We start from the raw sequence: 15,017 nt of genomic DNA on the forward strand, positions 1-15,017 counted from the left end.
TAATATATGTACTTCAAAACAATCAACAGTTTTATAAAACGAGAGCAGAACACCTCTAAAATATTTAAAAAATAAAACAAATTAAGGAACATAACTTTCAACCGTTTAACCTAAAAATAAACAATTCTCTATTTAAATTAAATAATCTAGGTACTTCAATACTCATTTTAAACCACAATGATGAGGTGTATGAAGAGTAATAAAAATAATTAAACTTTAAACTTATAAACTATTATAAAAGTCGGCATAAAAACTAGGAATGTGGTTGTTAACAAGTAATGTCATTAAGTCATTCTTTTTCCGTTCCTTAATCTCTATTTTAGCAGCATAAACTGGCTTTGGTTCAAGGACTATTATTTTCTTATTTCGAGAAAGTAAATTAATTTCTGACCATTCGATGTCAGTGTAAGAAGTTTTGTACTTTAAAATATTTGGTGTGTCTTTGGTAATCATCATCATTTTAACTTCAGAAATCTTTAGCTTTTTTAAAGTAGTAATACCTAGATCACTAACTAATCTTTTTAAATCAATAAAATCAGTGTGTGATAGTTCATTTACTTTCAGTGGTTCCCCAGTTTTCTTAGTCTCTTTAATTATTTGTACATACTGACTGGGTACGTAAATTGGACCAGTTTTTAAGGAACGTTTAATTTGCTTTTCGATTACCGAATGTATGGCGTCACCTTCGTTTTGCGTATGACCGGCTATCAAAAATTTATGACTAATAGAATTTAAATTACTGAACTTCAATACTGCATACATGTACAATCCAACAATGAACTTATTTTTGTTTTGACCGCAACAGTTATCCGAATAAAAAACTAGATCAACTGGTTGGTCACCCTCGTAATCATGCAATTCTTTCTCTATATATTTAAGTAAACAGCTACCAATCTCATCTGCACCCCGATTACCCTGGCCCTCGTGCCAAAAATAACAATTAGTAATACTGTGATTTACAATCGTTTCTCCATTGTAATTATCATCTTCTGTCTGTTGCCTTTTCTTCTTTTTACCCGATTTTTCTGATTCCAATTTGCTTACCGTAAAGTTCATATTATTTAATTTGCTCTTATAATAAAAAACAGAAACATCACCACGAGGTACCTGTAAAACTGCTTGCAAATCGTATACAGATACAATCAGATTTTTGTTTACTTTTAGGGCTTCTTTATCTTTCTTTTTTTCTTCCCTGGATAAAATCTTATCAATTAAATGTTCATCATACTTTTTCTTGAGCAACAGTTTACTTTCAGGAACTGCATTTTCATAAGCTACACACAATTCACACCTGTCTTTTTTTGGCACAAAAAATCCTAAATTAAATTCACCGTTAAAAATGCGACTGTACATCACATAGTTTCCAAAGTTGCGCCCATCTTGTTTACACTCATTCACATAATCCCTATGTAAGTCAGATATAGTCTTTCCTCCATCAATGTATTCCCGTGTTGTTTGTGCTCTCAAATAATGGCTTTCAATCCTCGGTATACTTTTTATATGATCTCTTATATCATTTTTTATAGTGTCACCTACAGTATAATGTTTACTGTGTTTTCCTCTTTGATCTTCTTTCAAAAATCCTCCAGTAGATTTCTCTGTTACGGTTCTAATTGTTCTATCATTAATATCCAATGTATTTTTAAACATTGTTTTGCAGACCCTCTTTAATGAACTTTCAACCTCAAAGTAAAACGCATAGTTGGTTTTTCGATATTTCTGTGCTTTGGTGGACCGAAACTTTATCTCTATCTGTTGTATGTGTTTGTGAATGAATTGTCTCTGTTTCTCTAAATCTTTCAAAGCCCAGTAAGAATCAAAGATTTGAATTCTTATTTCATCGCTAAGAAAAGAGCTGCATTTAAGTCTACAACCTTCTCCACAACCTGCTTTCATTTGTTTCTTAGAAATATTTCGGCCGGACTTCGTTTGATAAGGTAATCCAGAGTTTCGTAAAATTTTTGTAACATTCTGCTTCCATTGTGCCTCTACACGGCGTCTCTTACGTGTATTGAAATTTTCCTGTATTACGGCATCGTTTGTTATTGGAGAGTGGATACTATTTAAATTAATTTCTTGGGAAGTTGAAGGCAAGCATTCATTATTGTCTTGATTTGTTTGTTCATTAAGTGACAATAGTACAGAGGGAGATGTTAGCGAATTTCTATTAGTAGAAGGAGCTCTAGAAGAGGCTGAACTAGATGAGGATGAACTAGACGAGGATGAACCTGACGAGGATGAACCCGACGAGGAGGAACTTGAGGATGAAGTACTAGATGATCGCTGACGAGGAACGACTAGATTCTTGCTTCGTTTTTTAGAAGGTAATTTATAATCATGATCTTTAACACAATCGTCTATTTTTTCTCCCCCAGACTCGAGTTCTTCCAAATTACAGTCTTTATTCTCACTTCTACTATATTTTGCCTGTAAGTCGGGAATGTTAGTGGTAGGTTCAATTATATAATAATTTTCATTCTCTTTATTTGAGGTGTCACAAATATTGTGTTCTACATTTTTTGGTTGTGTATCTTCTGCCACAATGGTCAAGTAAGGTTCAATTATATAATAATTTTCATTCTCTTTATTTGAGGTGTCACAAATATTGTGTTCTACATTTTTTGGTTGTGTATCTTCTGCCACAATAGTCAAGTCATCAGTTACTGTGTTATGTTGGTCATTGGGTTCCAGACATAAAGATAATATTTTTTTGGATCTCGACATAGTTATAAGTGAATTATAAACCGCCAAACCGAATACCACCTACGGACAAGACAAAAATAATAATTAGTTAAAAAGAATTAGGTATCTCTGTCTTAAACCAAAAGAAAACAATAATATGGCCTCAGGAATTCAATAAAAAACATGATGCATAAACAGTACCTGAAATAATTTTATACGATAATTTTTTTAACTAATAAATCGATCATTTTAATAACAGTCATAGTTAAAAATACTAGCACAACTGAATACGAATCAGTTTTCTTGCTGACACATAGTTGTATTTTGAGTCAACTCATTTTTGAATAAAGACAAGATCCTACATAAGTCAGTCTTAGTTTCTAATAAAACGTATTGTCACATAATCCCGATCACATATACTGTCATACATTAGTATAGGTCAGTATTAGTGATAAACAAAAAGGTTTATAATATAATATGCAATCACTTATACTGTTGTAACTCAGTATAAGTCAGTATTAGTGATCAACAAATACGATTATTGTATTGTTTCAGTCACGTATACTGTCATAACTCTGCATAGGTCAGTATTAGAGCGCAACAAATATGTTTATTGTATAACTTCAATCATATATACTGTTGTAACTCTATATAGGGCAATATTAGTGACCAATAAATATGTAAATTGTATTATTTCAATCACATATACTGTCATTACTCTGTATAGGTCAGTATTAGGGCGCAACAAATAATTTTATTGCGTTGTTTCAATCATATATACTGGCATTACTCGACAAGCATCAGTTTAGTTGCAGAAAAAGAAAATAAATTTTACTTACCTCGCTAACAAAAACTGTCTTGAGTCGACACAGTTCACTTTTACCGATTATCGTACGTATGACCACCTCGCGCAAGTCGTAATATGACACTGTTTATGTTCGCCGCGTCACAACTTTCGGTAAACATTAGAACGTCACTAGTGTCATCTAGGGACAAATAATAGAACTACGTCTATGACGTTTTGTGAGCATAAAGTATGTGATATTCTGATACGAATGGTACAATTAAAGTCATTTAACATTTTATCGAGTTATGACGTTATTTGAGCGGAGGTGCGATATAGGTTAATTATAGTCACATTAAGCGCCGCCATTTCCCTAAAAAGTCTCAATTTTAACCCTATGTCAAATCTCTCCACTACTAAAATATATCAGTAAAATTAATTATTTTTTTATTGTATTCTTGCGTTAAAGGGCAACAAGTATTATTAAAATCAGTATAGTTTTTGTAACGTAGGAGGAAATAAAACGGAGTACACGATACCATAATATATAACAATGATTTTTTAAGCCGAGAATCCGATACCTTTGTTTTAATAAAGACCTTTTTTTGCGTTCTTACTGAGTCTTTAATACATATGATACAATCAATGTTGAATGCAATTCGGTTGTTTCTCTATATAGTCTGATACCTTTCAGATGTCCTTCACCAAGGTCGGCAGTAAGTTTATCCTATAAAACCCGTTCTATCTTAATGAGACTGATAATCATATAAATTGTATGTGTTAAATCCTAGCTGTTTTGTAAAATTGCAATTAGCCTTGATGTGGTTTCTTACGTTTTGATGAAATAAGGCAAATTAGAAACAGAAGTAATTGTGACAAATTCAAAGATAATAATTTGAGACATAAAATCGGTAAAGAGAGAGTTATTATACTTATTCTTTGGGACTCTTTAATGTTCAGTTTATTCTGTTATTTATAACATCTATAGGTAAAATTGTTGGAAGTGAATAACGTTATTGTTAGCGTTAAATATATAAAACAATAGGTAAACTTACCTTGCTTACCTTGTAGTGGATCCATTAAATGTAAAATTATATGTATTTAAATAAATAATAATCAGAATAACAGAAAGTAATAATTTTAGATACTTATGTAGAGTTTTAACTCCTTTAGAAAATCATCAATTCATTGAAAGAATACTATACAAAACGTGAGTATGTACTTGCGTATGATGGCTATGTATGTATTTTGTAATCAGTTTTGGCGCAGTGGGTTGACGCTATGGTTTTAGAAAGTGTGGGTTCCATCCCCGCTATTCAAAATATATTCGTGATAAAATGTGTTTTTATGACCTTATGTTCGTAATCTCAAATTAATTACTTGATTGTTATCTAGTTCTTATTATAAATGCTGCACTTATTAAGAATTGTTTGACTTCAAATTGAAATATTTGACGTAGCACGTTTCGCCGGCTATTATTTTTAAACAGACAGACTATACTTATATCTAAGCTACTGCAACCACTATTCCCTTCCCGTCCCCGCATCTTAGTCAACATAAGGGCATAGCCCTAGCCCTTGGCAAAGCATTGTATTTATCGCGAGGGTTACTTTTATTAAACACCACTCAATCATGACCCCTTATACGCCATTCACGATTCATTCCACAATGACGAGTAACACCAGACTTCAGCCGTGACAGACCAACTTATAATGGTCGACGGTAAGTATTGAGCGATCCGTGAATTAATGGTTTGCGATGTAAATTGATTTTCCGAATCGCATAACATATTTAACTTATTGCTACGGGTTATGGTAATTAAAATAAGTGATTCTAATCTTATTGGAACAAGATTGATACACGTAGAACAAGCATAGAACTTAATACACTTTTGACGCATTTTATCTTTTTGTTAGTTTTATTCAAGAGACGTTGAAACAAGCGCTTTATAAAGCGACACTGTATCGGTTGGTTGGACAACGATTGAAGTTAAATTGATAGAAAACAAGATTGATATATATCTTAACTATTATAGTTTTTAGTAGACATTGAATGGTTCTGCCCCATTGTAGAGTATGGAGCGGATGCATTTCATACCTATTTTACTTATTGATTTTCTCAACTTACAAGTTGAGTTATCTTTGCTATATAGAACTAGCCTTTATTTCCTAAAGTCTTCACATTAGACTTAACTTAGGATATAGATTTTGCACTGTAAGAAAGAAGAAGGCATAAGGAATTAATCTTAAGGAATTCAGGAATAATAATCATAATTAACCTACAAAGCACAATCATCACAATTAGTATACACGAAATTAAATCATTATATTTTTATACATGAAAAACAACCCCCAAAACAGAAGTTCTATACAAAGAACATAGTTTTCGGAAATCCGTTTTAATCTTGGGTTCCATTTGCAATCGTATTGATGACGTTATTTCGGGTAATTAATTGTTAAATTTGTATTGATAGATTAGCTGTCGTGTTTCCTCATCACGTGCATTAATATTAGGTATATTATATAATATTATTTAATATATAGGTTCTACTAGTGGGATTGCATGCTGTTTCACATTCAGATTTCTATCCTTTAAAATCTAACCAAGATCAATAATTATTATTCAGTGACATTGTTTTTTCAGTATTTCTAGTAGAGTTTTAAGCATAAATATATAAAGATTAAAGGACCATAGGAATCTATGTCCCTCTCCAAAGTGAAATCTGTCATTATTACAAGTTTTTTTTTAATGTCAGTCTTTTCAGTGGGAAATTTGAAAAACAATACTTACACACTTTGTATTATATTTAAATTAATAATATCTGAGATTTTTTTGACATAGAGTTCTTGGTATATTTTTTATAAATATATAGAGAGAATACTTTTTATGGCAAGATGACAAAATATATATCCTGAATCCATTTTTAATTATTTCAGGTAAACATTGTATCAACGATTTTATGGCTAACTGCTAAGCCAGTGAACACTGATGAAATTTGGTGAAATAGCTTACCTTCAAGAAGGACGCATTAAATATATTATTATCTGAAAGGTTCCCAGAGAAAATCAAGTTAACAAACTTCACGCGATCAACTTCGTGGGCTGTATCTAATTATTTACTCAAATTACTCAGATTCACAGATTGGATAACAGCTTCATACCATATTATACACAGAATACTCCGTATGCTTAGCTGATAAAGAATCTGCTTGCCTTTCGCTTTAAAGGAAACACGCTCTTATCATAATGTACCTGAGCCTTTGAGGTCTTAAGGAGTTTCACAAAGTAGGTCGCATATATTTCGAAATTAATTGAGAAAGAAAAATTTTAAGTTCTGTATTTAATTTTGGTACAAGCTTTGATAGTTGCCAAATAAATGTTAATTTTAAGGCGGAAATGTTGTCATAATACGAGTATGAGTATCTTTTCTAAGCCGGGGGCTTGCACGAATTAGGTCAGGTTCCCTTGGGAGGTTGCTGCACCCTCGTTGCTCGTAGAAGATTGTCTTCAAGTGGTAGCATATTAATGGTGCGTTACTTAAAATGGGTCATTGTTGATACTTTTTCTACATGAAACGTTATTACAAAAAAAATAGTTTATGATAATTTACCTACATGTAACTAACTGATGATAGAATATCACTGAAACTAAAAAGGGACTCTTTGACTTATATTTACTTACTTTATTAATTTTTAATACTCTTTATTTTCTTCAAAATCTTTTCAGTGGTGTATTTAAAAACGTTATAAGTAGGTACATCAAAATGTAACATGGTGTTAATTTATATATTTGTCTAACATATTTTGTTGTATCCATTTAGAAGGTTTCGTATACTGAATTGATTCGATGAAAATGGTTTTATTAGTAATTAATCTGAATTGTTTCTAAATATTGTGAAATTTTTTCCAATTTGCTAGAAGAATTTAAATACAGAACATTTTTCGTAAATAATTATTAAGTAAGATGGAGTTCAGTAAAAATTATATCAATGAAACGTCCTCTAAGCGGCCAGCTGTCGTACTTTTGTGACAATTTTTCTAAAAAACTCTTGACTGGTAATTTTTCTATGCCGCGTATTTCATGGCAAATATGTTATGAGATAAACCCGTATATACTTTGCCAATCTAATTAAAAAGTTTTAAGAAACATTAACTGACGTCTCTCTATCCCTCATTATTACCAAAAAAAAATATAAAAAATATTTCATTCAATATTTATTATATGAACATTCCTTACAATAAGACAGGGAACATTTATAAAATAGCAGCTATACAATTATAAAATATGATAACACTTACAAAATGTTCACTTAACTCATTATCCTTAACGTTTTGTTTCGTTATTTGGTTGCTAAGTGCCTTGAATTTTTTCAGCTTAAATATTTTTTGCTTAAAATTTTTTACTTTTTTTATGAATTTACACCTAACTACTGTTTTATTTTGATAATTTTTAAAAAGGGAAGTAGGTACCTAGACATAGTTCGAATCTCATAATATAGCCTCATTAGCTTGCCTTTAGAATTTTGGGAACATAAATAGATCATGAAAAAATGATTGGTTCGTAGTTGCAAATTTTATTGCAGATTGTAATATATTCGTTGGACATTTTTATCCATATTAAATAACTAGGTACCTATCGTAACAGCTCGGTTAACTGATGAGTGATGACTAATGTGTCAATCTATAAATAAACCTCAGAAATATTAATGACTTCATAATCTAAGACATTTATAGAAAATAGAAGCAAATGTAGGAGTAAAATTATTATTTTAATCGTTATAATTTCTGTTTATCTAAATCTTTACTAGATGGCGCTAGCAACTCGGCTCGAAAGCTTCTATGAAAGTTATTTTTTACGTAAATTTAATTGAAATCCGTTTTAAGAACATAAATAATTATTTTAAAGTTACAAAAATAATTTTACTAAAAAAGGATAAGATAGAAAATGACATAAAAAAAATTTTTTTTGGTAAATAATGCAAAAGTGAAAATTCATTGGTCAAAAATTCAAGGCCTTTACAATTCTCCTAGTTGGAATCATGAATATTATGTCTCCTTACATGAATATCAATCGTGGTGACGATTTGAATTTTAAATTGGCAACACATAGAGCTGTCTGTTAGAATAAGCTTTAAAAGTTAAAAATCGTCGCTCGGCCCCATTTAAGCCAGTGATTGCATTTCTAACTATTTTGCAAGTTTTAGTAGTATCAAAAATCCATTTAACATTTTATTAATATCTTAAACAAATCAAACCGCAGCACATGACGAATATCGAAGGAAGAAATACAATTATAATATTGTGTTCTGAACAAATTTTCACACAACTCGCAATTATTATGAGTAATGTCTGACTGTTTGTTAATAACCTATCAGGTCTAAGTCACGAGTCAGCGGCAATTTACAGCTAACAAAATGAGAATTACATTGAAGAACTCAATATTTGCTTACTCGATTCTTCATAAATCATTGTATTTCATTGTAGACTACTAAAATGTATGAAAAAAAAACACTTTTCTAAATACTTATTTACTTCAACATGTTTTATAATGTTATATAAGCCAATTTTATGTTAACTTGCTTTGTTAAGTTTGACATAATTCTCATGAGATTCGAAGGTATAATAGATTCATATTTTTTTTTTTTTTTTTTTTTTATTCATGGATAGGTAAACATTTGGCCGCTGTTTCACCTGATGGTAAGTGACAACGCGACCTAGGTTGGAACATGTTTACCTAGAAGGTGCCTATTCACATTTGCCTTAAATTTGGATATATCGTAAGAAGGAAATATTTAATTAATTCCTCCATATGAGGAGATTTATTTTGGCGTATTAAATTTAAATATTTCTTCATCTCAATGCCATTTGCATTTTCCTGATTATTTATTAGTAACCTTCAAATTTACATAGGTAGTTTCTTTTCCTCTATCGCCAAGTTCAATTATCAGTAATTAAATACCAGTGTATGTGGTACTTTACACTGTTACTGTGATAAAAGTAACTTTTGAGGCAAACTGTAAAAGGATGTCAAAAAACAAAACGGATGAGAATTAAAGATTTTTATTTACATTACTTCTTTATAAATTTGTAAAGCAATAGCTTTGTTTCATATATAATATGAGTCATTACAATTTGGACAATGACCTGTGCCTGTAATTTTAACATAATGCTTGTTTCGTTTATAAATTAAAAATAATTATTCATAATAAAAAAATCAAGGCACTTAGGAACGAAAAGACGACAATAATACTATGTAATAACAATACAATTTTGACAATCTGTAACTAGTCTTTAAAACTACAATAGTATTTTACAATAATTTCATGTGCGTTTGTGATTTTTAAAATTACATTTGGTACCGTTTTTTATGTTAATTAACTACTGAACAAGCGGATCTTTCTGGAAGTTTAAATTGACGTTTTGCATTCATCGTTCACCGTGTTCTGTACACGTTGAGCCCAGATGGATAATTTCCCTCCAAACCCTCAACTTTCGTGTCCATTCCAGACCCTGGAGGCGACAGTACAAGCATTCTTATTATACAAATTCGATACAAAACATCTACATATCCAACGCGATAAAAACGTCTTAACGCACTACAATCGAATATTATAAACCGGACCAACCGTATAAAATTGCCGATTGAAGGAATTAATTTTTTGAAGCGTTTTTACACAGCACGATTCAAAAAAGGATGGGGTACTAGCACAAATACGACATACAGGCTAGGCTAATATCACAGGAGTGCTGGGAACGGTCCGCCCGACTCCACCCCACGCCCGGCTCCTCCCGACCTCCCACAGGTACCTATTTACTATTCAGAGGGGCGAAATGGGCTTCTACCAATATATTTTGCGACTATTAAGATTTCAATACTAACTTCACTTTCCTCATCCGATTGCACAACGAGCGAACAAGTCTATTGCACAACGATCTGTTAGCAATACCGTTACATTTTCAACTAAATTATTCGCCTAAAATAAATTAACAATGACACAATACAGTAAAAATATACTAAACAATAAGTACGCAATGATCGAAAACAACCAATTTTACTATATGGTAACAAGCATAGATGGATAAGGTAACATTAAGAACAAAATATACAAATAAAATAAAGTACAGCAAAACAAAACACTTTAAATAAAATTAATATGAATCAGACTTGTAAAATGCAACATTTGATCCAAGGTTTGGCCCAACGTTTGGCTTACTTATCTACGCGAGTAAGGTCACATACGCGCTTCGGTCGCGACGAGCACCTCACGTCATATCATATAAAGTATTTTTTCCTTTGTTACGAACATGTCAAATACGTAACTTCGATGCGAGATACCGTGTTTCTTAATATGCGTGCCGTCTCACTCACGCTTCATAGCGCAGTGCACTCAGCTTTTACTTTCAAAGTTTATCGGACGACTATTTGTTCCAAGCATTTTCTACTGACTTTGTAAACTTGTACTCATAACGCCTCCTAAATTATTATCTTAATCTCACTCGAGGCAGCACAATAATACTAAAAGCAAGGACTAAACAATGGTACAGTTCATAATCATGCGTAACCGTTCCCAGTTGTTTTGCACTATCACTTAATCATAATTATAATATTCTATACGTATTAAACTATTTATAGTACAATAATGTAACATTAATTATGGCTTATATCTAAAACTCCGAAATAATCCATTCTTCACTATTTCATCTTCACCTCAACGTCACATAGCAGCACAGTTCTTTGATTAACGAAACGATCGTCGAACACTAATTGGACCGCGCCCATCGGCAGCGCCTGAGCAACTTTCACTAAATAATAAAAACGCGCTAACAATAAGTACTCATCTTATAAGAATTCGCTAGACGATAATCCGTTCGGGTAACGTTTCCTTAGCGCGACGTTCAGCGGTCAGGTGGTGCGCCGTGAGACGCAACGCGAGGGCCTCGACGGGCGAGCTCGTTCAAAACGCGTCCGGTATCTCGGTCAGCGACTCGAGCGTAACCTCGCACGAGCATACTTCACTCGGGCACTGGCATCACAGCGGAGAGTGTAGGTGCGCCGGACGGCGCGGTCATGAGTCCAACACTGTCAGCAGTCCGGGGGGTAGGAGGACGTCTTGTCGGGGCATCTGTCGCGCGAGCTGGGCGCACCCCAAATTCGCATCTCCCAGTTCCGGGATAGCGTCGAGGAGTGCTAAGCATTCGTCTTCAACGGCACGACGCGCTTTTTTGCCTATCCACGAATCATCACATTCTTCTCTCGCGCGGCGACGTCTGGCTTCTTTTTCTCTGCGCGCTTCCTCGCTCAAGCGGCAGTAGGTATTGTTGATGCAGACTGAGCGACGCAAATCGCGAGCGGGGTCCTCGATATTCTCCAGTTTCTGGGAGCATATTTCGATGACCCGCTTGCGCTCCTCGTTGGCGCGAAGGCGCGCGGAGATCATGGAGAGCTTGGGGCGCGCAGCCGGTTCGGTGCGCGGAGGGCCGAACATGTCGTCCTCAAAGGCGTCTGCGATCTCAGCGCCGCGCGCACTCTCCCGCTCTTCTTGCGGAGTCATTCTGTAACAATAACATGAACTCATTAGCACTCATTTGCGTAGTCTCGCGTAATTTCCCAAGACGAATGACGTTTAAATCGAATCTCTATTAATATAGAAATTACATTGATATCGATTACACGATAACGACTCTATGGTATTGCTAAGTTTGTTTGTTTATATTCCTGACAAAAACATTACGCAGAGCGATAAAGTCCTTGAAATTGTTTACTGATACGCATTACGGAATGAATTCCACTTTAATATAATCGGAGGAATTACAAGTACTAGGTCAAAGAACAATGCCTCCGAGAAGCACAAACGGGTCAATAAGATACAGATTGATATAGTTCAAAATCAGAGTGATCATGGATCTCTGACAAGAAATGAATACGCGACCTATAAATATTTTTATAGCACCCACCTCGCTGATATTTCAGGAGAGAAGATGAGAAATCCAGACATATACATCATTAATAATCAGAGCACAAATTAGGCGATAAACGTGGATAACAAAGCTCGGAACACTGGCACTGCAAGCGCGCAATTCGTCACTTCGTCCTCGACAGTGGTGAGAGTGTGAAGGCACAAATTGAACAAAAATAAGCGCTGCGAACGACGCGTGTGCGCACCGCGACGAACTCTCGGCAAATGACAGTATACCTCACTGTAGATAAGACATTGAAAAAGCCAATTGCGTCACTCGTATACGGCTACGTACGTGCTGGGAGGAAACGGGTGACGTAGCTGTGAACCGTCATTTAAACGATATTGACTGCAATGACTCGTTCTATTTGTTTACGACATACATCTAAAACGACAATGTCTAGGAGCCAGGAAAAACAAACGAAAACATCTGACGATTAACTACGCCAATTTAATATAGCTAGGAACAATTTGAATGCCACTGACTGCTTTCATGGAGATATTTAAATAGAACCGGATCAAGCGCTAACGACAGATCCTTCAAGATGCAAATCTAACGTTTATTACACGGAAAATAATGTTATTACCCACTAATAAGTAAATAAATTAAATATATATTTGGTATTGCATATTACTGGTTGAAGCGGAAGTCAGCATTAAGAATCATAATTAAAAGAAAAAAGAAACTGTCAAGAGCAAACACGTCTTGCCCTTGAGGGTTGTACTATGTGGTTGTAATTGTATTAACAAATTTACTTATAACATTGCATAAAATAGGCATCAAGAATTATAACGTCATAATCAAAAGTTACAAAAGTCAGATCGTTGATAAACCGGAAGTAACCCGTATAGCACACTATAAAGTGCCGTAATTTTCCATTAATTGACTTAAATCTTGAACATCGCTGGCAGAGGATTCATATACAATTTATGAACAGAAGTTGTTTCTCAGAAATTGAAACGATCCTGAAAAATTTAACAAAATATCTAAATCTTTTACTCTACTTTTAGATTTAAATTACGAGATAAAAACTGATCCATTACTGGATTTTGATTGTAAAATAATGTTAATGATTGCTATTCGTAAAAAAAAATAATTAATACCGTCTAGTTAGTCTAAATGTCAATTAGTTCATTATGCATCTCCAATCCAAGTCCAATCCCCATCTAGTCGGTGGAACATTTTTAATTAATGAATCGCAACCGGGAAACGTATACGATTATAATCCTTGGTAAAATTATTTGTTCATACATTATCTAATAGCCTATAAAGTAACTATAGAGATTACGCAACACCACTCTTAAAACGGAATGCACTTGAGTTTGTCGCAGTTTCTTAATCAATACAGCTATGTTTATAGCTTGGTTTTAAAAAATGCTCTATGATGCCGTCAGCGCAGTAGCGGCCCATGGCATCTTTTATTAAAATACGAAAATATGTATTAATTTTCAGTATAACAGAGCCTACTTCAATATTTATGTATATTTATATATACTGCGGATAATTTAAAAATTAGTATTAATTACGACAAAATGCAAAATGTTCAGCCAAAGTTCGAATTGGAGGCTTAAATAATATGAAAAAGGTATCGAAGTTATTCACTGTCTGGACGGAAAATTTGTATTCTAACTATACTTTGTGTAGAATGTACTCTTGGCTCTCTTTGTCTATGATAGATGGATCGATCATTTTAATTTTGTTAACCAGATCCAGAGCAATGTCAATAATGTCTAAAAGTAAAAAAGCATACACTCAGAGGGAAATACAATGGAGATTGGTTGGAAATTACACTATACTGAACTGCTGTCAGAGGCAACTAGAACTTTATAGTTCTGATGTAAGCTAGATTTAGCTCTGTGAACACGTGCCGTCACAATCATATTATCGAAAAGACGTTACACTGTACGTGTTTTTATTTTAAAATGGCCGCTTTGCTCAAATTTATATGTTTTTATGACTCTCTAAATTATAGTTGTGTAATTTATTCAATCTCTATTTAGAAGCTGTAAGTATTTATAAATTTAAACGAAATTCAAACGTAAATCATGTATGATGTATCGACTGTTAAAAATGGAGTAGCTTAGTCAACGTATGACAAATGACAATGAACAAATGTATGGTTGGAACTTGGAGGTATTCTTAGCATATTTGAGGCATGAGGCGTGTTTTAGTTTTTTAGAGTAAAGCGACAGACGGGCAAGCAGGCGACCCCATGTTACGATCTAATAAATCTTGCTTGACTCGAGCTACCACTACCTGCACTTTCTTTTCTCTGTCTCGCACGAGCAACTCACATGAAACCCATAGACAATATTATATATAAATAATGTATGAGTGAGTCCTCTATAGTCTATGCACTATGGATTCGTTTTTTAACAGAAGCGAATGGTCGTGTTGGCGTAACGGTAAGTTCCGGGTGTAGAATTTTTAATTAGTTAATATTATTTTTAATTTATTAAAAAACAAACAAAAATAAATTATAAGAGATAAATAATTATAATTATCTTATGTAAATGTTTAAAAATCTACTTCTTATTTACAAATAGTTTAAGAATGTTCACGCGACCTTTATCATTTATGTAAGTATGTTTTAAC

At 33.4% G+C, this 15,017-nt stretch overlaps 2 protein-coding genes across 4 annotated transcripts in view; both read right to left on the minus strand.

Moving 5' to 3' along the window:
- Positions 1 to 662: 662 nt before the first annotated feature.
- On the minus strand, positions 663 to 3,591 carry LOC123697557 (serine-repeat antigen protein 5-like). The gene is made up of 3 exons (XM_045644101.1): positions 3,522 to 3,591; positions 1,108 to 2,763; positions 663 to 704 (listed from the first exon to the last, which is right to left on the minus strand). Exons 2-3 carry the CDS (start codon positions 2,722 to 2,724, stop codon positions 663 to 665), a joined length of 1,659 nt encoding a protein of 552 aa, XP_045500057.1. The 5' UTR covers positions 2,725 to 2,763; positions 3,522 to 3,591.
- A 5,917-nt stretch (positions 3,592 to 9,508) lies between these two features.
- LOC123697209 overlaps positions 9,509 to 15,017 on the minus strand; it is a 56,166-nt gene continuing 50,657 nt past the window's right edge. For 2 of the 3 annotated variants that reach the window (XM_045643642.1, XM_045643641.1), the window contains exon 2: positions 9,509 to 12,017. In XM_045643642.1, coding sequence (XP_045499598.1) covers positions 11,531 to 12,016 — 486 coding nt within the window. In that variant the 5' untranslated portion in view covers position 12,017 and the 3' untranslated portion in view covers positions 9,509 to 11,530. Of the gene's footprint in view, positions 12,018 to 12,419; positions 12,662 to 15,017 lie in introns of those variants that run through there. The other variant, XM_045643640.1, reaches the window with a different exon arrangement.

The sequence above is a fragment of the Colias croceus genome, chromosome 14 (assembly GCF_905220415.1).
Source record: "Colias croceus chromosome 14, ilColCroc2.1".
In the NCBI taxonomy this organism is placed as follows: domain Eukaryota; kingdom Metazoa; phylum Arthropoda; class Insecta; order Lepidoptera; family Pieridae; genus Colias; species Colias croceus.